Below are 26,164 nucleotides of genomic sequence, written 5' to 3' on the forward strand. Positions count from 1 at the left end.
CTGAGTGACACCAGCACTGAGGAGTCCACAGATGAAGGCTCTAAGCAAGACAGCAAAGGTGTCAGATTTACATTTTATGGTAATGCTTTGACAAAATTCAGAGTGAAATGTTGGATTATCACAAAGTTGACTTTTTACTTTGCAGATACTATCACAGAGAATCCACACGTTAACAGAACATCAGCAAACCACCGTGGGAGAAGTAAAACGTGAGGAAAGTGTCAGTGGGGACGGTGAAGCCTCTCAGAAACAAGAGGAAGAGACTCATTCTAAAGAACAGGAAGAAGGTGAGAAGCAGCCCTTGAAAACATAGATAGCACTAAAGATGAGGAGGTCAGCGAGGCTATGGAGGATGAAAAGACTTCAGGAGATGAGGCCACAGCAGAGAAGAACAGATCAAAGTGTGCGGAGAATACGAATGACACCCCACAATCTATAAATAAAGAAACTAAAGCTCAGGATAGCACGACTGCAGACTCTCTTGAACAAGCAGTAGCTACAGCTATGGATGTTGAAGCTGTTACAGAAGATGACGCAAAGGAGGAGGGAGTTGCAAAAGAAAACCAGATTGAGAATGACGAGAAGGGGCAAGGGCCAAAAAGTGACGAAGAGGATGAGTCATCAGTATCAGAGCCAAATAAAAAGACTGATGAAACAGCATCACCAGATAATGCAGAGGCGATGACAGCAAGCGAGACAATGGAGATAAAAGCAGAATCCTCTGAGGAGCGAGAGGCCCTCAGCTGTGAAGAGGCTCCTGCGACTGACGCAGAGGAAGCACAGCAGGCAGAAAGCGAGAACAGGACTGCAGCATCAGGAGCAGAAGTCACTGCAGAGACTTCGAGCAGCTCGGCAGAGGAGAGCAGAGACACCACAGTTGAGACAGCAGCAGACAAAAATTTGGAAAATATAAATAATGCAATTGGGGAAAATGCAAAGGATGAGGAAAGTAAAGATGAAGCTAAAGAAGAGTCAGAAACAGCAGCTGATACAGATGACAGTCAAGGACAGATGGAGACGGGAGAACAGAAGACCGTAATACCTGTGGAAATACATGAGCAGAAGGAGCAGAAGTCTGAAGCGCATCATGAAGACCAGGGACAACAAAGTCATCTAAATTTAGAAGAAACAGCAGAAAATGAAAATACACTGCAAGGGGGAAATGGTGAAAAGCAGGAAACTGAAGAGGGTGACTATGACAATAAGGCGGATGAAGAATACCTGACAGAGGAGACTGAAAATGTTATGAATATTAACACAAGAGAGGATAAAGAAGCAGAGGAAACCCTTAATGAACATGATCCAATCACTAAAGAAGAACCAGGAAAAGCTCAGGATGACCAGGAGAGTGAATGTGTTGAGAACAAGGATGAAAACAAGAAATCTGAAGCCTTGGAAGCCGAAGAAGACAACCAGGACCAAGACAAAAATGAGAAAAGTGCAGCTGTTGACATAAACAATGATGCAGAAAAATATGACAGAAATGACAAAGAGAGTAAAATGGAGCAAGAAGCTTTAGACAATAAGAATCCTGAAAGCTGTGAGGACAAAACAGATGCAGCAGATAAGACTACAGTAGAAATGTTAGAGCTTACAGAAGACACAGATAAAGACAATGTGAAAAAATCCAATGAAAATATTCAATCAGACGATGTTGGTGGGAGTGACTCAGCAGAGACTGCTCAATCAAATGAAAAACCATCAGATAAAACAGAGAAAGAAATATTGAGATAGAAGCTGAGAAAGCCAGTCACAGCAATGAACACGGACAAATTGATGCTGAAAATGGTGAAATATCTGCTGGAGCTGAAAGCAATGCTCATTTGCAAGAAGATAGACAGGATTTAAAAGCAGAAGCACAGCAAGGCCAGGAAGAAATAAAAACAGAGGAATCCACTGAAAGCCAGAGTTCACATGTGAAAAAAGCACCCACAAGATCTGAAGAAGGTTCAGAGAAACTTGCAGAGTATGAAGACGACCATGCTTCTGGAGGTGATATGGTAGAAACGGTAGAAAGTTACAATAAAGAAGGCGATGCTGAAAATCATGATGAATCCATTAAAGATGTCTCAGAGCCAGAGACACTGGGTACTGAAATAAGAAGTAAACCGGATAATAGGAAAGGAAATGAAGGAACTGAGCAGCATGAAAATAGCAGGAAGTCCAATCATGACAGTGAGAATGGGGAGTCAGATTTGACCGAAAAGAAATAACATCAGTGAGGTGAATACTGTGTCTTCCAGGGCTCAGGAACAATCTTCAGCCCCCGTGCCTGTTCCTTTAGATAATATCTCTCATCTGTTAGATCTTGACAATAAGGAGTCGAGTGAGAAATTTGAATCCAAAGAAGAAAAACTTCCACATGTGGATGAAAATGTGGTCAGCGTTGATCACTCTGCTACAGAGGGAGAAAACGGAGCAGACACAGAGGAGGCGAGCAAGGCCTCTGAGGAAGGAGCGAGTGTGCTGCTCAAACCTGACGCACAGAACAATGAGGCCCATGATTCAGGACAAGGCGTCACAGCCATCAAAGGACCCGCCGAGGCCCTGGCAGTGGCCGACAACACCGATCTGGTGACAAACTGGGTTAACATGCACCAGTCCTCAAAGTATTTTGAGACTTTTGTTGAACCCTTAGAAGATCTGAGGAAGATTTCAGATGATCAAGCATCCACCTGTAATAAAGAAGAGACACTGTCAATCGTCCATCCCAAAACAGAGACTTCACCCGAGGCGGCAAAGACGCTGAAAGAGGAAGAGAAAGGATCTGAGTTAAAGGCTGAAAGTGAGTCAGGAGACCGAACCAAAGTGGAAACTGTGGAAGCAGATCTAGAGAGCATTCATGCTGAAGATAAACCATGTGAGAGTCACTCTGCCAACAACACGCAGCAGGTGGAAGAAACTGCTGAGGTAAAAAACTTAATACCAATATCAACGACTGAACAAAGTGACACGGAGTCTTCAAACAGGCAGGACACAACATCTGGAGCACACAAAGCAAGCAGGGGTCGCTTGAAGAAGACATGGTTCAAGGGACCAACAGAAGGAGATGGTGAAGTAAACGCTTTTTCAAAGACTGAAGTGGAAAGCATCACAGCTACAGTTCACTCTGTGGCCAGTCACAAAGCTGGGAGTGTTTCTGATAACCAACCTAATGAGAAAACCATTAACAATGGTCCTGACTTCAGTTTAGGTCAAATAGCAACCAAAGAGATGAAGGATCCTTCTCTAGAGGATTTTCACAATTCAAAGAGCCCAGACAAACTGAAAGATGCAGCAGAAACATGGGAGAGTGCTGACGTTCAAAGTCAAGAAATTACAGAAATAAGTGAACTGACAGCATCAAAGCTGGATGACAGAAGTCAAGAAGACTCCCGCGGGGGAGAACTGACGCCAAGGTGTCAGATGAAAACAATGGCAAGGACAGAAACGAGCTGATCCAAGACATCAAACACACTCTCAGCAAAGACAGACTCAGTACTTTCCTAGTCGACGAAACCATGTTTGGCTGCAGTTCATACCCTTTATTAACCGCTGCAAGGACTGAGAGTGGACATTAGAGCTGCCTCGCAGGTAAAACAGAAGTGATTTTATATATTCAACACTGCACAACCATTTTTGGCATGTCTGAGGTGAATGCTGCTTTATTACACAATAACATGCAATAACAATAACATAACATCTAATTAGCTCCAGAGTTGCTCTGCAGGAGAGTACAATGTCATAAAGGACTACTGTAAGGTGAACAGATTCATCAGCAGCCCTGAAATGAGTTTTAGACAAACTTCATGCTGCCTTTCTTCAGAAAACTTTCAAACAAGGTCACTCACAAGTATGTTTAGAGAGCACAGTTCACAGCAATCTGAACACTGACTTCACCTCTGTTCGTTCACTTTTAGTTTTGAGTGAGTAAATAAGTACTGTTAACACCAATACTTCATAGAGCATTTGGATAAGTGTTGAAGGATGTATATAAAGCTGCCACACATAGGCAATCAGGCAGTCACTTTTAGTTATGATATTATACCATGAAATATCCACAAAGAAAAAGCTTTGACTTTAGCCTCACTGAAGTTCTGGTGGTTAATTGGCTTGAATGTTTACATGACAGCTGCTACTTCAGAAATCTTCTCAAAAACAGAAGCCTCATAGTGGGTTTTGACAGCTTTGTAGCATGCTTCCAGTAGACCATCTCTACCTATTGTTGGTAACAAAGAGGTGGTAGTTTGTATGAGGTATCGGATGCAGCTGTGATCACCTATTACCTGTAAACAGATACTCGTCCACTCACGCTCACAAATGACTGAATAATTTATAGTTGTTGGACTCCTACAACTGCAGTTTGCTGCTCGTCCTCTATACATTTTCACCAAGGGACGCAAAGACTTTGACTTTGATCAGAGATCTATAATTGAACCGTGCCTTTGTTGATGACAAATTTGATGAAGTGAAGTAGTTCTACAATGCAGCAGAACATATGTTAGCTCACTATTAACCTTGATGATGATCAGCTTAGCCGCAGTTCCAGTTGTAATCTTGTATTGCTAAAATTTGCCATCAGTGCTGCTAATGCTACTCTTGTTCAAATATTTCCAACCTTTGAATGTTTTTTTTTTCCTTTCAGTCTGACTTTCGTGGCTAGTTTGGGTTTGTGAAGCTTAACCTTTCCCTTTCCTTATAGCTCGAGTGATGCAAACAGTCGAGAAAAAAATAAAAGCTATGAGTTTGACCAGTGACTCAGATTTATTTATTTTTTGTCTGAACAAATGATAATGTCTTTATGTTGGTATAAATCTCTTTATCTAAAGCAACGCAAGCCAGGTACACAAAACAAAATTAGTAGTAAAAGAGATATAAAATAAGGAAACACACTTCTTTTGAAATACAGTATATATTTTTTTAAAAAGTACAGTATGATGCATTACTTAATATTTTGAGATAAACAGTTCATTCTTGTGTACGTTACAAATGAATACAGCAATCATGACATTAAATGTCTTTTCACTTTTTTAAACATTAAAAGTTCTAATTTTATTTGTTTCACCTAAAACAATTTCATAAATGGTTCAAACATCTGGGTTAATGTGGACTTGGGGGTGAGAGTTGGCTCGATCAGTTACTGTCTTCAAAGCTGCCGCTGCTGCTGAGGGAAGAGCAGAATCTCATGGTGCTCATGGGATCAGAGACGTATCCTGAGAAAGAGACAAACAGAATTAAAGCTCTTTGCCCAGTGCAGCAACACTTCTGATATTTAATAAATGATGGTGATAATAATCCACAGAAGTGTTAGATTAAAGGGAAAATAACTGCCAAAATCAAACAGTGCCATTTTATCTTAGAAAGGAAATGTAAAGGACTCAGCTCAAACCTGTAAATGTGGCTGTGCTTAAAAGGGCTTAAAAATAGACAATTGTTTTACTTAAACAAACAAACAAAAAACATGTCATTGCACATGCTTGCAGAGGGTTAACAAATCAGACAACACTGCTGAATGTCACTGTGGATTTCTATTGATAATGAGAAAATTCTGAAAATACATTTAGTCTCATATTTTCATTTGTCATTTTCTTTTTTATTAAGTGATGACCTTGTCTGTCATGCAGAAACAGTTTTGAAAGGAGAAAATATAACAATGAGAGCAACATCTCTAAGCATTAAAATGCAACGACTCCACTGACAGAAATATTGGCGATATTATATATATATTGGCTGTGCAGGGTCATTGGACACATATTCTGAGCACAAACCGTTTCGATCAATGGGAGACAACTGCATGTTTCTCCTCAGTTCCTCCAGTGAAAGGCCACCAGATGCTCGACGCCGTTCACTGAAAATAAAAACAGAGTGAATAGATCGGGGCCTGTCCTCACGCAAAGCAACACAAGTCTAGTTGAACATACACATGCTACATTTACATGGAGCGGGACAGATGAGATGGAGCCCGATACAAGCAGGAGAAATCCAATATGTAATGCCTGATCCAGTGCCAGCCCACTTTCCCTTTCTTTGCAGGAGTACCATATACAAAATTGATGATGACAGGTTTCAAAGAAGTGGCGACACGCAAACACTGCACAACACATGGGAACATAAAATAAAAGATCAGCCACATTTCATATAGATGGTCTTTGTTGCTCTGCACACTGAGCCACATAATAAAAGATGAAAGTGGTTTGAATTTGCACATTTTAATAAATAAAGTCTAATGAAACTAACAATAACCCCTCCTACTGTGAGTGGGTTCACGGGGATGGCTATCAGGTCGTCCTATTGTAGATATATGATATGTCAGAAAGCTTCCCTTCTCAGTACAAACACCGTGCATCTTTGGCTGCGTTTCCTGCCCTGTGTGTCCTGTTTGAAGTAAGCACTGTGTTTGGCTTCTCTTGTTTCTTGCAGGTTTTTGCCATAACAACAATTATCATATTTGTTTCAAACTTTTTAGAACTTTTAACTTACAGTGATGCAAAAAAAACAAAAAACAGAATAGGTCTAGTTTGCCATTTCAGTGGAATTACAGACCATTTAAAATATACAGTCTGAAGAAAGAAAAGACTGCAGTTGGTTACATAGCATTTTTATGTCACAATCATTCTGGATGTTGTTTTCTTCTTGCTTGCTTTAGATTAAAAAAAAAAAAAAAAAAAAAAAGCACAACCAAAAAGTCCGCCTGGTTGTCATCCTGTTTTTCTTTAAATCATTGTTGAATGTATGTAAAAAGATAAGACATGAACGATAGGTTTAAAGGTAAGAATCGAACCACGGTTAGCAGTCGATGGAAAACAATCTTCTGAAATAATTGGGCCTTCACGTACAATCAACAATGGCTTTAAAAGCAACAGAAATTAAAATGACCTGTTCTAAGAAAGGAGCAGATGTTTGAGTGTGTACACCAGTATACCGCCTCACCATTGGTTCATTAAAACAACTTAAACTGATTAAGATCTTAACCAGTGACAACTGTGCCAGGAGTGGAGGACTGGCCGAAGACCAGCGCAGCCATTGTTCAGTAAATTATTCTCACCATCTTGACCTTCGCCTGACTCAGGAGACACTTAAACGGCTGCTGCTCTCTTACCTCTGACTCCAGATGGCGTAGGCCCGAGTGTTGAGGGCGTACTCAAGCTCAAAACGGGAGCGCAGGGCGGCCACGTGGCTCCGGCCGGGCCCTCCTCGCCCCAGCAGGCAGTCAGACGAGGAGGAGGGCGACAGGGAGCCACTGCTGTTACTGGAGGCTGGAGACATCAGCTGTGACACCAAGCCAGCAGAATCCGTAAAGACATTAATTAGTCTAACCTAAATGTGATGCACTGTGATACGGTGTTTGCTCTGGGGAGTAGTTGCTATTGCATATACCTCAACATTGCACAGGCATTCCTCCAAGTTGGAAACAACTTCAGAGAATTCAGGTCTGTCCTAAACTTGGAAAAAAGCAAAACAACCATGATCTTTGTTTCTACCACAAACAAGCGCATCAAATACACAGAGGGGTATTCTCTCTAACACTGGCCTGGATGCTCTGCTTATTTCATCCCACCCACGCATGTAGCAAAGGTGAACTCTGCTTTAGAAAAGCAGTCCTCAGATCTCTCTCCTGGCTGTAAAAGAACAAACACTGCCACCCCAGAGCTCCTCAATTATACATCACAGTCTGTCCTCAGACAGTCGTCCCAGTTTGAGTGCATACAGCTCCAATAAGGGGAACCAGGTAGAGAAATGCAGGAAAAAAAAAAGCTTTAATTACAGAAAACTAAGAAAAGATCTTTTTTATTTTGAAGTTACTTTAAGTGTTTTGTCTGGTTCTTGCAGTTCAAAATTAAAGAACTCGTAACTGTAGATAGAAAACTGCTGTACAGCACCCAGGACTCTGCACACACTAACCCAGTATTGTGAGGGTCTGTGGGTAGGATTATGATACTTTTTTTCTGTCATAATCATGTGACTATATGACTTTGTGCATCTATTACATCTCATAAATTATAACTACAGTTCCTTTTCACATTAAGACACAATAATAACACATATCAAAGATTTTGAAAGTGTGGACAATGGGCTCTACCACCAACTCTACCAAATACAATCATGTTGCATGCCAAGTCATTTTTGTTTGAATGATTTGGTGCTCACGTTTTCACCAATTCAATACAATATTGTTAAAGGCTGATGGGATAGGCAAAGTAAAAAGTCGACTCCGAACCTAACAGTTAAGTCTATGTGAAGCCTTCTATTCAACTATTGTAACTGTTACTATAATGTTTATCTTAGCAGTTAACCTTAATTCACTATACTTAAGACAAAAATGTACCAAAAATGAAGTACTGAAATATCCATTCAATGATTTTCAGTTATGTTTTTCACCGAGTGCCCTATATGTTCAATAACTCCTGAAAGTATCATTGTGGCGTTTGCTTCACTGTAGCATTCATGATAGTTCCCTCAGGTTGCACTCAAACATTTCGTGCGACACATCCCAGTTTGAAAGCCACATGAGGGCCACGTGCTGCACACTGGGAGCCATGAGACATGCGTGTGAGTGGATCCTGTAGCAGCCCGTTATCGCTCCGGGCGAAGCAAGCAATTTTCACACAGTTGCACCCGATGAGGGGACCGTAAAGGGAGACACGTCCATAAACAGGTGACTGACTGGAAAGTTTGACTGGCAAACAGAAGCAGATGCATCACAGAGGGACGAAATGTCCAGCATGCTTGCCATGTAATAATACATCTTAATGATGACGTGAAAAAAACATCCCTGGCTAATTATGAACATCAGAGCACAGAGGGAACATCCATCCCGGGTTTGTGTGCTCCTAAATGGTGAACAGCCTGCAGTAATGTATCATCTGGGATTGGCCTCTCTCGTTCATTACTGCTGCATTGCGCACTGACTCAGCATCATTTCACCGCACTGTGTTCTATAGAGCTAACGACATGGATGAGATTATGGGTACCTTACAGTTTAATACAGTGAGGGCACTCTCTAGTTTAGCATATGCTGACAATGCAGCACAAAGAGGCGAGAGGCTAAACTGTGTGCTGTGATAAAATCTGACATGTGGCTTTTAAAAGTATGCAGCAGTGCCCCCACCCCGGGGGGCGCCAGAGAGCTTCAGGAGTGTAAGCAGCATGAAAATCTCAAGGTCAGGGGTATGCCTTTTCCACCATCACCCCCCCCATTTTCTTTTTAAAGATGAAGTGATGAAAAATGTAGTGTGTGGGACTACAAATTATTAAATTTTTATAAATAATTTATTAAGATTGTTTAATGCAGTGGGCAGGACAAATGAACAGCTGAATGTAGTGTAAGTGCAAACCAAGCGTGTATCACTTGAAATAGCTTCAATATATAAAGGTTTACCAATTACTTCTTAAGCGTCTGATAGCACAAGAAAGGCTATGCTTTTTACCATCCTTTTGTATAGTAATGGTCCATGAACAAAACTATTCGATGTGAAAACACAACCAAAGCTTTCTGCTTGGAATGAAACAACATGTGTGTTACGCTCTGTGACGGGATGCATCCCCTCTCACGCTGATAAGCCTTATTATAATATTCGAAGACCAACACAGTGATGAACTGTGGTCGGTTACCTCTGGGCAGGTAGTCCAGCCTCTCATCAGAGTGCAGAGATGGGTTTGGGATGGAGTAGCCAATAGGAGGCCGACGTGATGATAAGCCATGTCTGCAGCTGCAGCAGCTAAAGACAGGAGGGTATTTTTAGTTCCGCTGTAAAACATTTCCCTGTTGTTTGACAACCTCTTTGATCTGTGTTGTTTTCTATGTCAGATGGTGCACTGTGAACGTTATACCTCCTATACTTCAGCAAAGTTAACAATAACTCGATCACAGCAATGAGAAGTAAAATAACTCACATTGTAGTAAATAACTATAAACAAAGTAACTCTTATTATTTTAATATTCAGTTTATGACAGCTTAATACCCTATTTTTTGACACATACACTAAATATATTCAAAATGTTTTTGATATCATATTCTTAACAATGAGAAAGTTTAAGTTCTACCTAATTTTCTTTTTGAAGGAATGAATGACCACCCAAACCCGCAGACTGGGAAAGTCATGTCTACAAAAGACAATCAAATACTATTATATTTTAATGCACAGCAACTTATTTCTTTATTTCTTAGAAATTTTATTTATTTAGTCTCCCTGGACTAATCAATCATAAAATACCTCCACCACCTCCAAAATACAGCCAATCATTTTTTATTCTCAATCAAAGTAGGAAATAATCTCAGATAGTCTTAAAAGTACAACTCCGTGATTATCCATGTGAAATATATGCATGTTTTTATTACATGAGTTACATGAGAGGTCAAAGAGGAGTTCGAACTCTAGTCTGCACGTTACCGGGTTTCAGGTGGGCGAAGGGGATTTCTCCTGTGAGCAGTTCCCACAGACAGAGAGCGTAGCTGAACATGTCTGCCTTGACAGAGTAGCGGGTGCACTGCGTGAACACCTCTGGGCCATCCAGCGCAGGTTCTAACACACACACACACCACACACCACACACACACACACACGCACACACACACACACACACACACACACCCACAACACACACACACACACGCACACACGCAGCACCGGGAGGACTCGTGAAAACTGGCACAGGACAGGTTTCAGTGCAGTTGAGTTTTCAGAGGCGTAACATTAGGCAGTCCTCTCTCTCTCTCTCTCTCTCTCTCTCTCTCTCTCTCTCTCTCTCTCTTTCTCTTCTCCTCTCTCTCTCTCTCGCTCTCGCTTTCTCTCTCCCTCTCTCTCTCTCTCCCCCTCTCTCTGCTCTCTCTCACACACACACAGACACAACAATAAGCCCAATTACTGACATAAACACTGCGTCCCAGTAAGGGCAAGTAGTTCATCACAACAGGCAGCTCCCTGGAGATGTAACACACTTAACACCAAACTGCAGGCCAAGCACTCTGTGCAGGTCTGAGTCAGCACATTCAGTCAAAATCTGCATGAAAGCAGTTTTCTTTTTTTAGCGGGCGGTAATTGATGGCAGGTGGCAGAAGAAGCACTGCCTTGAACCCAACAATATAAACAGTAATCTGCTTTTATTTTTTTCACAAAGTCACATATACTCACATAGCTGCTACTTAAAGTGTGAAAAATGTTTGGGAAAGTGTAAAACTGTAAGGTTTCCTTTTCAGCTTATAAAGGTTTCAGAGGAAGACATCACTGACCCCTGGCTGTTTGGTCATGTTATCTTCATCCACAGATTGTAGAAACCTGGATTCTGCAAAGGAGAACATGGACATTTGATGGTGAATGGGTGGGTGACAAAGAAGAGTGAAAATATTGCAATATCATATTTGAAAAATTATTAACATTTTTTTATTATTAAATATATTAATATTTTAAAAAAGTATTAACAAGAGAAGTTTATACAAACAAGTTTTTCTTTTTAGTTAAATGTGTTGTTCTTTCTTAGCACCTTCCTATAGTTAGGATATTTTGTAGAAGCTGTTTTTCTAACCATTTGTTGAGGATTTTAAAAGCTTTGCTGTCCTTCCAGGGGCAGCAGGGAGAAAGGGGGAGATCAGATCAAAGCAGAGGTGGGTGGCTTCTTATAAAATACGGACTATCTTCTATTGTAGTCGGTCAGTGTAAACCTCACTTGGGTGTCATAGTCATCAGTCTATTATGTTCTGTGCCACCCTCAACACCCCCTGCTGGAACTTGGTTTTTCTACACTGCACGGTCACAGTAGGTCAGGATACTGATATATAAGTGGTAGACAGAAATTACTCAGCAGGAGATTATGGAAGTGAGCGTCTATCAGCTTCCTGATAAAATATAGTCGTTCGGGATTCGTCACCTAATAGGGCATGGTTGTAGTCCAGGTGTAGTCAGTTGAGATGCAGTCACATATTCTACCTGCCAGGATATAGAAAGGGCAGATTGTTCAGTTTGTCCAGCATCAGTCCCGACCTGTGCTAAGGTCCAGGTCAAAATACTGTCCCCTGTAATGCTGGCAATTTTCTGAGTTGGCTGTTTGTATCATTCCATTAATCTACACAAATGTTAATAATGAAGCAGAGGGACATTTGTCTCCTCTTTTGTGACTCATGGAATTAACTGGAGATATCACAAAAATCTGTTTGTTTTAGTGTAAACTGTATAAAACGATGATGAAAGTGTATTTGCTCACCTCCAAAATCAGCCACCACTGCATGTCCATCCTCATAGAGCAGAATATTGTGACTGAGGGGGGAAGATGTGTGTTATTTGCAAGGACAATGGAGATTTCACACCTCCAATGCCAGCGCATCACATGTGTTATTACTGCTGCACCGACCTGTTGAGGTCCCTGTGGATGATAGGCTGGGTGAGGTTGTGCAGGTACTCCATGCCCTTGGCCACATCGATGGCAATGATGAGCTTGGACTGCAGGTCGATGAGCCTGTATATTGACACATCATTAAAGCAGCAACCACTTAGTGCCCGATCAATGGTCCCTGCCAATCACACACAGCACTTTACACAGATCAATAGGACAGTTTATAAAGACAACACCTGGCCACACAGTTAGCGGAACTCTTCATCTGGATCAATGGTGATCCCTGCTGAGGGGTGAGCCAGGTGAGAGGATGAGTGCAACGAGGGTAATGAGACCTGAAACAGTCGGCCTCTGCTGTGAAAACATTGCCCCTTCTAAGACACAAAGTGTGTCCATCCTCCATTTCTCATTGTGAGACACTGTGCCAGAACTTTCAGGGACCAGAGATGCTTGAATTCTATCTATCTATCTATCTATCTATCTATCTATCTATCTATCTATCACATGTAGTCCCCCCATGTAACGGACTTACTACTCTATATCTCTAATGTGAATTCTTTGCACATTCAAGTCTGTGTGTATTCCTTCATCACCGTATTCATTAAGTACCCGCACCGACGCACCTCACTGCCAATTTGCTGCTTGTGAAATTGTTTGTTTATATTTTTCTAAGTTCTCCAGTATAATTTTCATTCTTATTTTCTCATTAGCTCCTTTCACTGCTTAACTTCATTAATGGACTCTATGCACAACTCAACCACTTCCTGAGCTTCAGGAGGCTCTTTGCTTCCTGTCTTTCATGATAGGACGAGCTGATTAATCCAGGTGTCCCTGACCTCTGTAACCACAACAGTAATGGTCAGACACACCTGCATTAATCAGCTCGTCCTGTCATGAAAGACAGGAAGCAAAGAGCCTCCTGAAGTTCAGGAAGTGGTTGAGTTGTGCATAGAGCCCACCTTTTTTCTCTTTGCTTCTTTATTATTATGACGCTTTACTACGACGCATTATGTCAGTTGCCCCATAACCCACCCACCCGTTCATCTATCCGTCTATCACTATAGTCACATGATGTCTTTCTGTAGAGTAGTTTTAGGTTGTCACAATCTTTTTTGCTAATAAATTGCCTCCCAGTGGAATTCTTGTTTAGTTTAAGTGCGGTCATTTTTTCAGGGTTGGAAGTGATAAATCACTAATACCAATTGCTATTTAGATAGTTTTTTTTTTGTTTTTTTTTAATGAGGTCACACCTAATGTTTTAGGTTTTTATGTGATTTTATGAATAACACTTAATGATAGCTGTGGTTGATTTGAAAGTGCCTTGTAGATAAAGTTGAAGTGAGTAAGTTGAGCTGAGATGAGTTTATCACTGTGTTGCTCTCCTCTACTTTATTATTTGTCAGAGAAATATACTTTTAAAGTTAATATTTTTTCCAAGGTGAACTGAAATGCTGATAATTGGAGACATTTGTGGGATTAGCAGCAGCGTTATTTGCGTGGGATTTACCCTTGAAAACAAATGGCCATGTATAGACTCTCTTCATAAGACCACAAAAAGTTTTTCCACCAGGATGCAATTTATTGCTGGGAAGCATTGTCACAAAAAAAATAACCATCTTCCTCATTGAACAGTTTCTCTCTTCCATCTCAGCCTGACCTGCTGCCTCCTCTTCACCAACCATCTCCATGTCCTGATCCCCTGCATCCACAGAACTTCACTGTATCCCTTCAGCACATTCCAGCCTCTCCTCTCCAGCTTTATGCCTGCAGTGCTCAACTTAAGCTGTCCCGATCTGTTCATTTTTAATCTTGTCCATCCTACTCAGCCCTGATGGAAACCTCAGAGTCCTCATCTCGAATAATAGCAATTTCATTTACTTATGCTGGAAAAAACAGGATAAATCTCAAGGTGGGCTATGGGTCAAACCAACAGCAGGGACAGAGACGGATGGGGTGAGTGCCCAGGGACTGTGTGTAGAAGTAAATAAATGTGATTTTAACTGGTTCACCTCTTCTGCTCGTGCAGCAGCGAGAACAGCGAGCCTCCTGAAACGTACTGGGTGACGATGGCAAACTGACTGGGGTCATCCAGACACGCTCCCACAAACTGGATGATGCAGGGATGATTGAGTCTGCAGAGGATGGAAACCTCTCTGCAGAACATATCCACATCTGACTTTGAGCAGTATGTGTTGGCTCGATAGCTGTGAAGGACAGAGGGGATTGAGTGATTGATTCTCTGCTTCTTCTCACATGGAAAAAAACAAACGCACAAATCACATAAATTGCTACCGTTTTATGGCAACAATTTTGTTCCTGCATTTGCCTTTGTAAACTCTTCCAAAGGAGCCTGAGTGAAGAACACAGATAATGAAATAATCAATATTAATGAAACTAGGCTTGTAGCTCAGAAAGAAGAGTAAAGGGAGAGAACTCACCCGATCCAATAATTTCATTAAATTCCAGCTCAGACAGCTGCAGATGGAACTGAGATGGAAGGCTTGCCCTGAGCACAAGGACCTCGGCTTTCTCTAAAAACAAATCAAAATCCACATTAGGTCCATTTTAATAAATCCGTCATATCTTATGTTGTGCTCATTATCAAAGCATGGCAAAGATAAAATCAAGTCATATTTAAAGGTACATTACAAAATATTAAAATACAATGAAGAAGTCGATTTTTAATCTAAATTCATGTGAATATCCATGAATTTTAAACTGAGTTTCTGGAAGTGTTTTCAATAACGCAGTATCTGAAGGGGGCATTTTGTGTGATCAAATATTTTTCCAATTTTTTCCACTTGCAAGTAGTTACTGGACAGTGAGAATATGTGAGACTGTACGAGGTTAAGGACCTTTTTCTTTGGAGTTTGCATGTTCACCCTGTGCGATAAGTGGTTCTCTTTCTGGGTTTCCCCACTTTCCTTCAACAACCTGAAAACAAGTTTGAGTCCTGTGCTTGCCCTCTGATGGACCGGTGGCTTGTTCAGGGCCAGTTCTGTCTTCTCACATATTCAACTGCGGTCCAGTCTGCAACCATCCAATGTGGTATAGAAGCTAAAGGATGGATGGATGCACATTCTTAAAATTCTTTTCTTTACTTTTTGATCATTAGATATGAATGCAGAATTGGTTTTAATTGCCTCTGTATTGAAGTTATTGTGGTTTAAAACTATGCAGAGTAAATCTGAATAACTCAAATGTTAAATTAAAATACAGCTTATTAAGCCTTTTTTCAAAAATAGACTTGAGTTTATTTTGGGGTTTTTTTTTTAAATGACTCTGTGGCCATCAGAGTGTGTAGACAAACGTTTTAACTCTATTCGGTGTGGTACAGTAAAATTTGAGTTGACAATCAACATGAACTCAGAATAAGATATCTCTTTATTTGATTCCTTTTTGGTTGTTGTGATGAGCAGCATTTTTCAAAATAACATAAAATAATTATTTTTAACAGAGGGATTTTTTTTTTATATTATTTTGAAGTCTAAAATCTGTGTCATCACAAATTTACGTATATTCTGGTTTATTTGAAAGGAGTAGTTTGACTGGAGTGAAAGTTTCAACAGTAAATGCAGTTTAACACTAGTGTGACATAAATAATATGTGTGTTATTTACACGTACAGGTGTGTTTCCATGTTAGTGCGTTTATTCACTGTGCCTCACATTATTTGGAGCCATGACATCTTCCACTTGAAACAAATCTGGTTTGTACTTTAAATTGAGATTATCCATTAAACTCCTGAATTCAGAAGTTATAGATCAGTAAATGCTCCATATTTCACTGAATGTTTCACATAACAGAAGTTAATGAGGAACGAAAACTTTGTCAAGCGTTACACCAGGGGCTGATGTGCGGTTCACACCACCTCCAGTTTCACAGGGAAGACAGTAGGCAAGTGTTATTATCAGCATCCAGGCAGCTTCCCCTGGCAACAGACTGGGCTGTCATGCCTGCTGACAGTGATGTGAGAAATCTGCTGTGCTTCTCTCCACCTCACTACCTTTGGTCATGCTTTTGATCTTTCCGAGAGGAGATGGCACAGAAACATAGGATCCATCTGGAAGAGACACATTTAGACAGGTTAATCTTAAACTATGATGGATTTGTATCCCTCCAAGTAATTTCTGGGGTGTTGACTCACCCCCTCCTGGCTGGGAGTATTCATTGCAAGGAGAGTCGTCCGGACGCTTGTAGTGTTTTAGTAATGTGACAATGGCATCGTGACCTGTATCACACAAAGGTAGACTGTTTTTATTTGGTCATCGCTGAAAGTGAGGTTCATATCTATCTAAAATAAACAGACTGACCTTTTTCATACGCCCACATCAGACATGTCTGCTCGTCTTTCTCGCCACTGGACCGGCTCGGGTCGCAAGCGACAAGGTTCATGTCAGCCCCGCTATCCAGCAAGAACTGCACTAGACGGATGTGACCGTGAAAGCAGGCACTGTGCAAAGCTAAACGGGCACAGCACACACACGTAGTCAGAGTGACCTTCACAGCAGGCAGCAAACTCAGTTTTAAGAAGTATCTGGACACTTGGTGAGGTTGTGTAAAAGATGTAAAGAGTCACCTGTGTGTCCATCTCTGCCTTGATGGTTGATGTTCATGGCGTTCTGGCCCAGTAGGAATTTAACCATTTCCAAGTCTTTACCGTACGTGCATGCACTGCGATATGAGATATAAATTCATTACCGCCACTGAGAAACAGGGATTACAAGTGATGAGGGGTGTAAAGCCGAGGTGCCAGACTCTACCTGTGAAGTGCTGTTTCACTGAATATGTTCTCCTTCGAAAGACTCTCTGTGCCAGAAAACTGGATCAGCTCCTTCACTGCTGCGAACTTGCCATTGTAACAGGCCCTGAATAAGCACAACATTAACACTAAACTTCATGTCACTGTAGAAGACCTTCACCACTGTAAACCACTCACAGGTGTAAAGGCGTGTCCCCGTAGATGTTGACAGAGTGTGGTTGTAAGTCAAAATTTCCCTGCAGGAGGAAACGAACAATCTCCTGGTGACCGAAACGGGCGCAGAAGTGGAGAGGAACGTGGTCTTCGTTGTCTTGCGCATTCACTGTTAAGAGTACAGAAGGTAAAGACAAACAGTCATTCTGACACTTACAGAACTCTTTTATTGTACTGAGCTTCCCTGTGGCCTTTGAAGGGGAAAATCAGCAGGTTTAAACAGCTGATGGAGGTAAGTATGTAACCTGTGCTATTCACTTTAATTTAAGAGCAATTGACTCAAGTAAAACTTCAGTCCTGCTAGAGTCTGGGGTCTTACCATTAACTTTGCTCCCCTCGCCCATCAGCAGCTTGATTATACTGAGAAACCCTTTGGCTGCAGCCAGGTGCAGAGGCCGGTCACCCACTTCACCACTGATATTCACATCGGCCCCAAACTTTAGCAGCAGCTTTGCCACCTGGGAAACAAGACAGGAGAATTGATCTGCTCCAGGAAGGATTTTGAGGGGAGCAGGAGATACCAGCATTTAACCCTTTAAATACATCCTCTCTCTTCACCTTGCATTTGTTCGCTATTTTAAGTCTTTCTCTTTATGAAAAGGATGCATAAGGCTTAATTTTCAATTTAACATTCATTGCATCTCCAGCAGCTCAAGTCGTGCAAAGCAAGAACACAAATTTAGTATTGTCAACGTCACTTTTGTTTCAGATGTTCAACACTGACAACATACACACGTCAGCAAAGTGAGAGCCAGGAAATTAAATATCTGGTTCATTTTACAATAAAAATGACAGGTGGTAACTCCACACATCAGAAATAATAATTGAATCAAACTACTGAGGTGCAGGTACCCCCCTCTGTGCCACCACTGAAGCCCCGCCCCTTTAACGTCAAGCCACTGACCTGCTCATGGCCGTTGTAGGCAGCAATATGCAGCGGAGTGAAAAACACAGCATCCTGAACGTTGACATTAGCTCCATGCTGTAGGAGGATGTCTGCAGTCTGGAAGGAGAAATGACAAAGTGACAATGCACAAAGTCCATAGGATCCATATCAGAGCATGTAGTGTCCTCTCACCTCATGATGCCCAGCCAGCGTGGCAACATGCAGGGCCGTGAGGGCCCCGTATCCCACCTGCTGCACATCCGACCCTCCGTGAAGGAGTGTTGTCACCAACTCAGCATTGTCCTGTAGCATATTATAAAAAGAAACATCCACATTTGCACTTGATGGGTTTTTAATATCTAACCAATGTCAGCTTTATATTTACTGCCAGCAATTCACTGTTGCACCATCACAGCATGCAGTTTACTGTTTGGGCTTTGTGTGTACTTGCACTCCACCCTGTGGTAAAACTTCAGAAAGCTCTCCAACAGACGAGAAATAACTCAAGCAAATAAAACCGCTGATTCCTCCGGAGACGGTCCTATAGATCTGTGTGTGAATGCTGTGTGTCTTGACCCACCTTGTAAGCAGCCAGGTGGAGGGCAGTGAACCCATTTCTCGTCAGTCTGGACGGCCGTAGGCCTTTCAGCATCAAAGTACCTAAATGGCCTTTGTTTCCTGCAGACAAAGACATTTTACTTAAAATATCATAAGACCTGATCGTCACAAACAATCAAGAATAAATGTTAATATGAAACTGGATGGGGAACCATGCAGAACCTTTGGCCAATTTTAATCTCCATTTAACACGAAAAATATTGAACCTTATTATTTAGTAGCATTCATTGGCCTTTAATATCATAAAGGTCATCTACAGACCATACTGTCAGTCAGTCCACAGTAATCCTTTCCTCCTCTGTCACATTTTGTTGAGGAGTTATTAATAGACTGTGGTAGTCATGCATACCTCCACACACACAGCAGAGATGCAGCAGCGACAGCCCCTTCTCTGTGCGGTAGCACAAGTTCACCTTCTGAAAAGCCTCATCTGAGCTGAGCCAGAGAAAATCAACATCCACAGCTGGTGAAAACCCACTGACACGGGAATGTAATCAAACTGAGCCCAGTACAGGCACAGGGACAATTCCTGTCAGATTACGCAGAGCTTGTGTAATGAGTCATGCAAATTGTGTTTCACTTGCATGAAGATTTAAAAAAAAAAAAAAGTTATTTCACCTGAAAGCCAGTTTGAGATCCACCAGCTCACGGTCCTTAAGCTGGAAGTCATCCTCCAGTTTCTCAATGATCACAGAGTACGACTCTCCCACCTTCTTCTTCCACTCATCTTCACATCATCATCATCATCATCATCAGGGCAGACATAACGAGAGCTTCCAGTGGTTGTTATTGACAAACACACAGAAATACCACTTCACCTGGAACACATTTGTAACTCTATTCTACTGTTTTTAGCTTATACAAAGTGGAAACACATCCTACTTGGGTCCTTTCTCCAGAGCATCTCAGTCTTGTCAGTGGATGTTCAATAAAAACATATAATCATAGAATTTACCTGTACAGGTCTGAGAGGGTCTTGACTTGTAATTTCCCATCGAAGGGGTCCTTCACTTCTTATACGCGCCGTATAGTTTGTTGAAGTCGAGTGAGACAGGAATACTATCTCTCTGTCTGCTACAATTGCACAGGTCCAGATAAAGGGGGATCATGGCTCTGAGCTAAAAATAAACACCTCTGAGCGGAATGCCTCCACAACTATACGACAACTGATCCCTTTCCTCTGAGTGTAAATACAGCATAAAACAAAGCAGGTCATCTGTGCCTTGTTTTTGATGAGGAACAAAACACACAATAACCAAAATATAAGTTCTTTTGAAACTTCTAATAGATTTTTTTTACTTGTTTTCCATCATTAATGCTTAAGCATGAGACAAATTAATAACAAGGTATTCTATTTTATTCAGTGAAGTGTGAATCCTTTTTATTGTTTCCTAACTGAATCCTGACTAATATCAATTGTGTCGTAATTTTGAAAGTTGTACAACTTTGTGAACTTTTTGCTTTATTACGCTGATGTTGCTCTTTTAAGAGTTGAGATGTTGGTGATCCGTCATCTGTCATGACTCCTGTTTCTTCACTCATGCTTCTTTCCTGTTTCCTGTTGCGACTCTTTGTGACACTCTTTGGTGCGTTTCCCAACTTTGTTACTTTTGAATCTGGATCAGTGGCTTTCAGAATGTGGCGCCAGGCATTCCACTGAGGTGAGCTTCAGTGGACAAATCAGGGGATCCAGAGGATGCGTGTTCTTGAACACACATTTAATTTTTAAAAGAAACTCCATAAATCCATTCATATAGCGAAAACCGTGAAAGTAATAGTTGTTAGAGTTGCAGACTATACACAAAGACTTAATAGATATGTGAAATGAAAAGCATCCAAACAAAGATTACTGCTGTTTATTGCATATTTATTCCAACAGATATTAAAAACCATCTTGCACAGTGAAAGACATTCAAATGAGTATCACTGCTTCCAGCTGCAGTGTGGTCGACTGTGAGAAGGGACAAGTTATCTGGTCTAGATAATAAATATACTGTCGGATCATGTGTTTCGTGCTGCTTGTGCTTCAGTACATTTGTACCATTGTTGTTCCAGTTTTGATGCCAGATACATTTTCTCTGCCATTTTTTTTTCTTACTTTTCAGTTCTCTTTCCTGGATAGGTTCTCTCAGTCTAACATCTCTGCAAGTAAAAATTATTTTGTGTTCTTCATGCTGCTCATGGTTTTTATAAAATGGGTCCTCATATTTGCAATGACTCAGTTCAGATAAATGTATGTTCATACTTAAATGCAACATTATTATTCTGCTTTGTTCAATCTTCATATTCCAAGATCATGTCAATGTATGTCCCAACCATATTATGGGTGAGATATTCATCAGTATTATGAGCTCATGTGAGACGGACTAAATAAAGTCATCCATCGTCAAAAAAACTCTGGTGCCGGACCGGCACTGCAACTTTCAAGTGACAATTTAGCGCTGTTAGAGGTACTTGTAATGAATATGTCAGGGCACATTGTACACATCTTTAAAAATGTGTAACATATTTACGGTGGAAAATAAGTATTTTTAAGATAGTAAAACTCCTTAATGCACCTTTAATGAACTGCACTCAGTTTGGGCCTTTTGAGATATTGGATTCACAAGACTGGAATAAATATGAGTCCACAGCAACCCTGGCCTTTGACAAGATCTAATCCATTAATCTCTGAGTAAGAGTGAAAATATGAGTCAAATTAAAAAAAAAAAAAAAAGAAAACATCAAGAAATAAAAAAAAAAAAATTATAAAATCACAGTGACCTTAACCACTGACCTTTTGTGACCCGACTAGCCCATCATAAGGCTTGAATAAATATGAAGACACTGTCCCAAGGCTTTCTTGACACTGAAGTAATAAAAGAAAACACACATTGATTTCTGGAAATCAAAGCCCTATTATTTTATGATTGGGATGAAGTTAACATTTGCACCAATGTATTCTGTAATTCTCCAGACAACCCTGAAAACAATGGCTCTGTACTTCAGCAAGGAGGCATGAAATGTGCAAAAATCTGTTAACCCACCTAATAAGACTTCACCAACAGGTGAGTAAATTGCCTCAATATGCACACCCACATCCATGTGGCCCACTCCACCACAATGACACACAATAAATGATATCATAAACAAAAATAACAAATCCAAATATATAAACAATAAACCCTCACCATAACATTGCAGTAAAACATGTCTTACTTCATTAATGGCTCTTACAATACCAATTACAAATTTTACAGAATGTAGTACCACATTCAACTGGATTCCACAGAACAAGTCTGCATCACGATTCAAACTTTTTCAACTCATTCAAACTTTTGCTATGCAGAGTACCGTACTAATGTCTGATGACAATATAAACTTCACCCCATAATCTAAATGCTGAAAAAACAACAAAAAGGGACATTTTAATTGCTGAATCTCCTTTGTGTAATGTTGTCATGAAGCGTCTTCCGGAGCTTCAGCATTTCTTCCAGGTTCTTGAGCTGTAAACACTCGTGCATTGACAGTAGCTGTGTGGCTTTGGGCAGGGGGCTTGTGGAGCCACTCACCACAGCCTGCAGCATCTTGACAGACAGCAAAAAAGAGTTTCGCTGATCAGAGGAAATGGGAAACAGACAAGCGTTCCACAGACTGCAGCTGGATGTATCGCCGGAGAATCTCAGGGTCTCATTCTCCACCTCCCAGTGTGACAGACACTCTGCCAGGCTGAGGCCAAAAAGCTTCAGCTCCTCCATACATCGAGGGGCTCCCACACTGCGCTTCAGATTGTCATTAATTCCGAAGAAGACGGTGACAAACTTGGTTTGGTTTTGATGGTTCACACACAGCGAGTGCATGAAGGCTCTTTCAGGCACGGAGACCCCAGGACTGACAAGGCAGCCGCTCAGGATGGAGTCCTGGCCCACTGACACGCCGTCTCCCAGTGTTGAGTACTCCACCACTGATCCAGCCCCCACGGAGCATCTGGCTTCTACGATGCTGTACATGATGCAGCAGCGCGAGGAGAAGTTATTGTTTGTTTGGCACACACTGAATGCAGATGACAGCAGGCCCAGCTGACTCCTCAGAGCCTCATCCTGAGTGAGGTGGAAGAGGTATTCTGAGGTGGTCCCGATGTGATAAAACCTTGAGTTATTCAGGAGAATGACATTAAGGGGAGTCCCTTTGAGAAGATGGAAGATTTTTTGGCGAACATGCACCAGACTGTTTTCCTGTTTGGTCACATTAGCAGTGTTGTCTGTGTAGTCTATCGTGGCCTGGGGACCCAGAGCTTGCAAAAAGTCCCCATAAGCATCTATTTCACAGTCCAAAGTCCCCAACTCTTTCAGCAAGTTAAGAAGACAGATTGCTGTATCAAAGTCGACATAATACGTACTGTCTGTGTAGACAAATTCTGTGTCAGGAAGTTCTATGCTCTCCCTCTTACAAACAGCACCAGTATCTTTCATTTCATCAATGCTTGGCTTGTGCAGGAAGCGCAGACAGGATGTGTTCTCCATTTCCCTGTAAGAGCAGTTTTCATGCCGATCCAACACAAACACCCCATGGGTAGTTCCTACAGTGAGCGGTGAGGGGTGAGCTAAAGCTGTAAAGCCAGGTTTGTCAAACCGAACACTCTCTCCCTCTCCAGTACTATAGAGCTCAATGTCATCCGCACAGGTAATGAGGATGCCGGGCTTCATCTGTGACGGGAAATCCACATACATGGCCAGTTTGAGCTCCAGCATCTGGTAGATTGGGTCACCCAGCGGAAAGGCCATGAAGATCTTTCCCAGAGCACTGGCACTGGGCAAACGCTGACTAAACCCCCCTAAAAACAGACAGGATGATACACATAGCAAAGTGCATTAAAAGAGTACCCAGACATGCATATTTCAGTGTGAAAAATATTTTTCAGAGAAGTTTCGCTTGCGACTAAGAACAAATGTAAAGGTGTTTTTAGGCTTTTATACTGAAGAAATTAAAATATTGGTCGTGCACAGTGCACTGATCAAACAGCAGGAATAAATTTAAACTATGTAATGAGTTTGAAAGCAGCAGATTCTTCCAAGGGAAGCCAAGTTTATTCAATGGTTTGTGTAATGTCGACTCAATAACAGATAATTTAAACTTTATGTTTAAAACATAATGGATTTCAACTCTACCACCAACTAATTCAAATATATATATATATATATATATATATATATATATATATATATATATATATATATATATATATATATATATCTTTTAGGAATAAATTCACTGGGTTCACTGCACTATACCTGCAATAATGTGAAAAGTTTGGTTCAATGTAGTGATGAAATATTATTAAGCACTGCTGCCTGTGTGACTTTGTACAGCACTTTGTGCCAGCAGTAGTTCTTTTTAAAGTGCTATACAAATAAAGTTGAGTCGAGGGTGTAATTGTTAGGAAATTACAAAGCAGAACAAATTAAACTTTTTTTCCTGCTATCACAGAATAATATACCTGCATGGATCAGGATGACTCTGAGTTTACTCAGCTTCTTTCCAAAGGTGTCACTCAGATGCTGCAGTGCGTACAGAGTGGACCCCCCATTTCCTTTGAAAAAAAAAAAAAAAAAAAAAAAAAAAGGCGACATAATTGTAGATAGTTTTAAAAACTGTTAATGTGGTTGTGATGTTTTTAAGTTAAAGAGTGAGTGTTCACCGATTTTGGGTCCAGGAGGGTCAGACAGGACAGTGTAGTGCACACCGAGGGGAAGCTCCTTCCTGCGCAGCTTCTCTCTGATCTGCAGCTCATACGCCTCTCTCTGGCTGACATCCACGGCAGTCACGACCACCACATCCCAGAACTCCCCAGCCTGCACCTCCCGACCTGCAGGTGGAAAAACAGCATTCCCGTTTCACTCAGCTGCACCAGTCTGTCAGTCACGCGCACTGAGGAATAAACTCACCGCGCAGAGAGTTCAGTTTTCTCAGCTTCTCTCTTGTTGCAGGTTCTAGTTTCTGACCACTATCCTGGTCCATACTGACAAAAGAGAAGTGAATAGTAATCTCCACATAAACTGCGTTAACCGTCTGTATCTTGGCGAAACAGCAACACTGTCAGAATCATTCAGGACGCGTCCTGCTTCCGGGTACAGTCACGTGGTGTGTTAGTCACTGCGTGGGCGGGGAGGCGTGGTGTCATTTTTAATATGAGGAAATTAAACACAACAATAGCAATGGGAAAAAAATATGTTGGAGTAGTCAACTACTTTCTTAATCAACTTATTTTCTCCCCCAGGAAGTGATATATATATATATATATATATATATATATATATATATATATATATATATATATATATATATATATATATATATATATACATATATATATATATATGTTCACAAATACAAATGTATTGCTTACTTTGTACTCAGTGAAAGTTAAAGTTAAAACAAGAGCCCTCTCTTATTCTACACAAACTGTAAAATTTGAAATTTTATTGCAGTTTTGATGAGTCTTCTGCCTCAGCTTCCATTCATCCATCCATCCAACTTCTATACAGTGTATTCTATTCAGCATCGTGAGTAAATCCCAACCAACTGTGAGTGAGGACAGGATACACCCTGGACAGGTCACCAGTCAGTCACAGGACAAACAGAGGCAGAAAACACACTCTCACATTCACAACAGGGGGTAATTTCAGGTCACCAATTCACCTCACGCATATTTCTGGACCAGAGAGGGAAAGCAGAGGACCCGAACACAGACACACAGGAGAGAACATGAAAACTACTGTACATAGAAAGCTCCAGTCGGTATTTGTACATTTTTGACCACTGTGTCCCAATACAATTCAACTTATCTGTGCAAAATATCTACTGTGAAAGTACCGGTATATCTCTCAGTTAAAAAATAAAATGCAACTGAAAATTGCAAATGTTAATGTTTGTGGCAATCCTTAAAATCAAGCAAGATATTTATTCGAAGGTGCTTTAAGGAGTTTGCACGTTTTACACGAAACAGCGCCCCCTGCAGGCCTTGAGCGTAATGCAGCTTAGTGAAACACTCGTCCCTGTGGCTCGCGTGCACGGAAGAGGGGAACTCTTTCCTTGCTCTTTTAGTAGCGCTCAAGTAAAATTTAAGTGTCTTTTACCTGGTGGAGTCTGTGCTGGAGCTGTGGCAGTGCTAGAAGCCAGTCTTTTCTTACTTTCTGGAAGATCCTGCTCAGTTGTTGCTCACTAAGCATCTGGCGGAGTAATGGCGGACAACACGAAACCTAACTAAATCAGGCCAGCCGGAACGCGCATTACGTCATTCCTTTCAAATTTTCCCCCAAAAAAATTCTGGTGCCGGACCGGCACTGCAACTTTCAAGTGACAATTTAGCGCTGTTAGCGGTACTTGCAATGAATATGTCA

At 41.2% G+C, this 26,164-nt stretch overlaps 2 protein-coding genes across 2 annotated transcripts in view; one reads left to right on the forward strand and one right to left on the reverse strand.

Moving 5' to 3' along the window:
• Window positions 1–3,560, forward strand: part of LOC115382069 (dentin sialophosphoprotein-like) — a 28,064-nt gene extending 24,504 nt beyond the window's left edge. Inside the window, 5 exon segments of the mRNA XM_030083711.1 lie at window positions 177–298; window positions 301–1,717; window positions 1,720–1,966; window positions 2,208–3,382; window positions 3,385–3,560. Of these exon segments, the coding sequence (XP_029939571.1) occupies window positions 177–298; window positions 301–1,717; window positions 1,720–1,966; window positions 2,208–3,382; window positions 3,385–3,560 (3,137 nt within the window).
• A 1,504-nt stretch (window positions 3,561–5,064) lies between these two features.
• On the reverse strand, window positions 5,065–24,859 carry LOC115381850 (serine/threonine-protein kinase TNNI3K-like). The gene is given in 30 exon segments (XM_030083476.1): window positions 5,065–5,192; window positions 5,748–5,827; window positions 7,079–7,248; window positions 7,357–7,416; window positions 9,592–9,631; window positions 9,633–9,666; window positions 9,669–9,698; window positions 10,372–10,488; window positions 10,491–10,503; window positions 11,211–11,263; window positions 12,179–12,231; window positions 12,326–12,430; window positions 14,317–14,511; window positions 14,600–14,657; window positions 14,746–14,838; window positions 16,313–16,369; window positions 16,454–16,537; window positions 16,620–16,769; window positions 16,886–16,980; window positions 17,070–17,174; window positions 17,246–17,390; window positions 17,601–17,739; window positions 18,186–18,284; window positions 18,360–18,470; window positions 18,748–18,845; window positions 19,135–19,220; window positions 19,404–19,512; window positions 24,262–24,354; window positions 24,463–24,630; window positions 24,710–24,859. Coding segments are annotated over 30 exon segments (2,793 nt in total). The 5' UTR covers window positions 24,783–24,859; the 3' UTR covers window positions 5,065–5,112.
• Window positions 24,860–26,164: the final 1,305 nt, after the last annotated feature.

Source organism: Salarias fasciatus, chromosome 23, assembly GCF_902148845.1.
Source record: "Salarias fasciatus chromosome 23, fSalaFa1.1, whole genome shotgun sequence".
Taxonomy (NCBI): Eukaryota; Metazoa; Chordata; class Actinopteri; order Blenniiformes; family Blenniidae; genus Salarias; species Salarias fasciatus.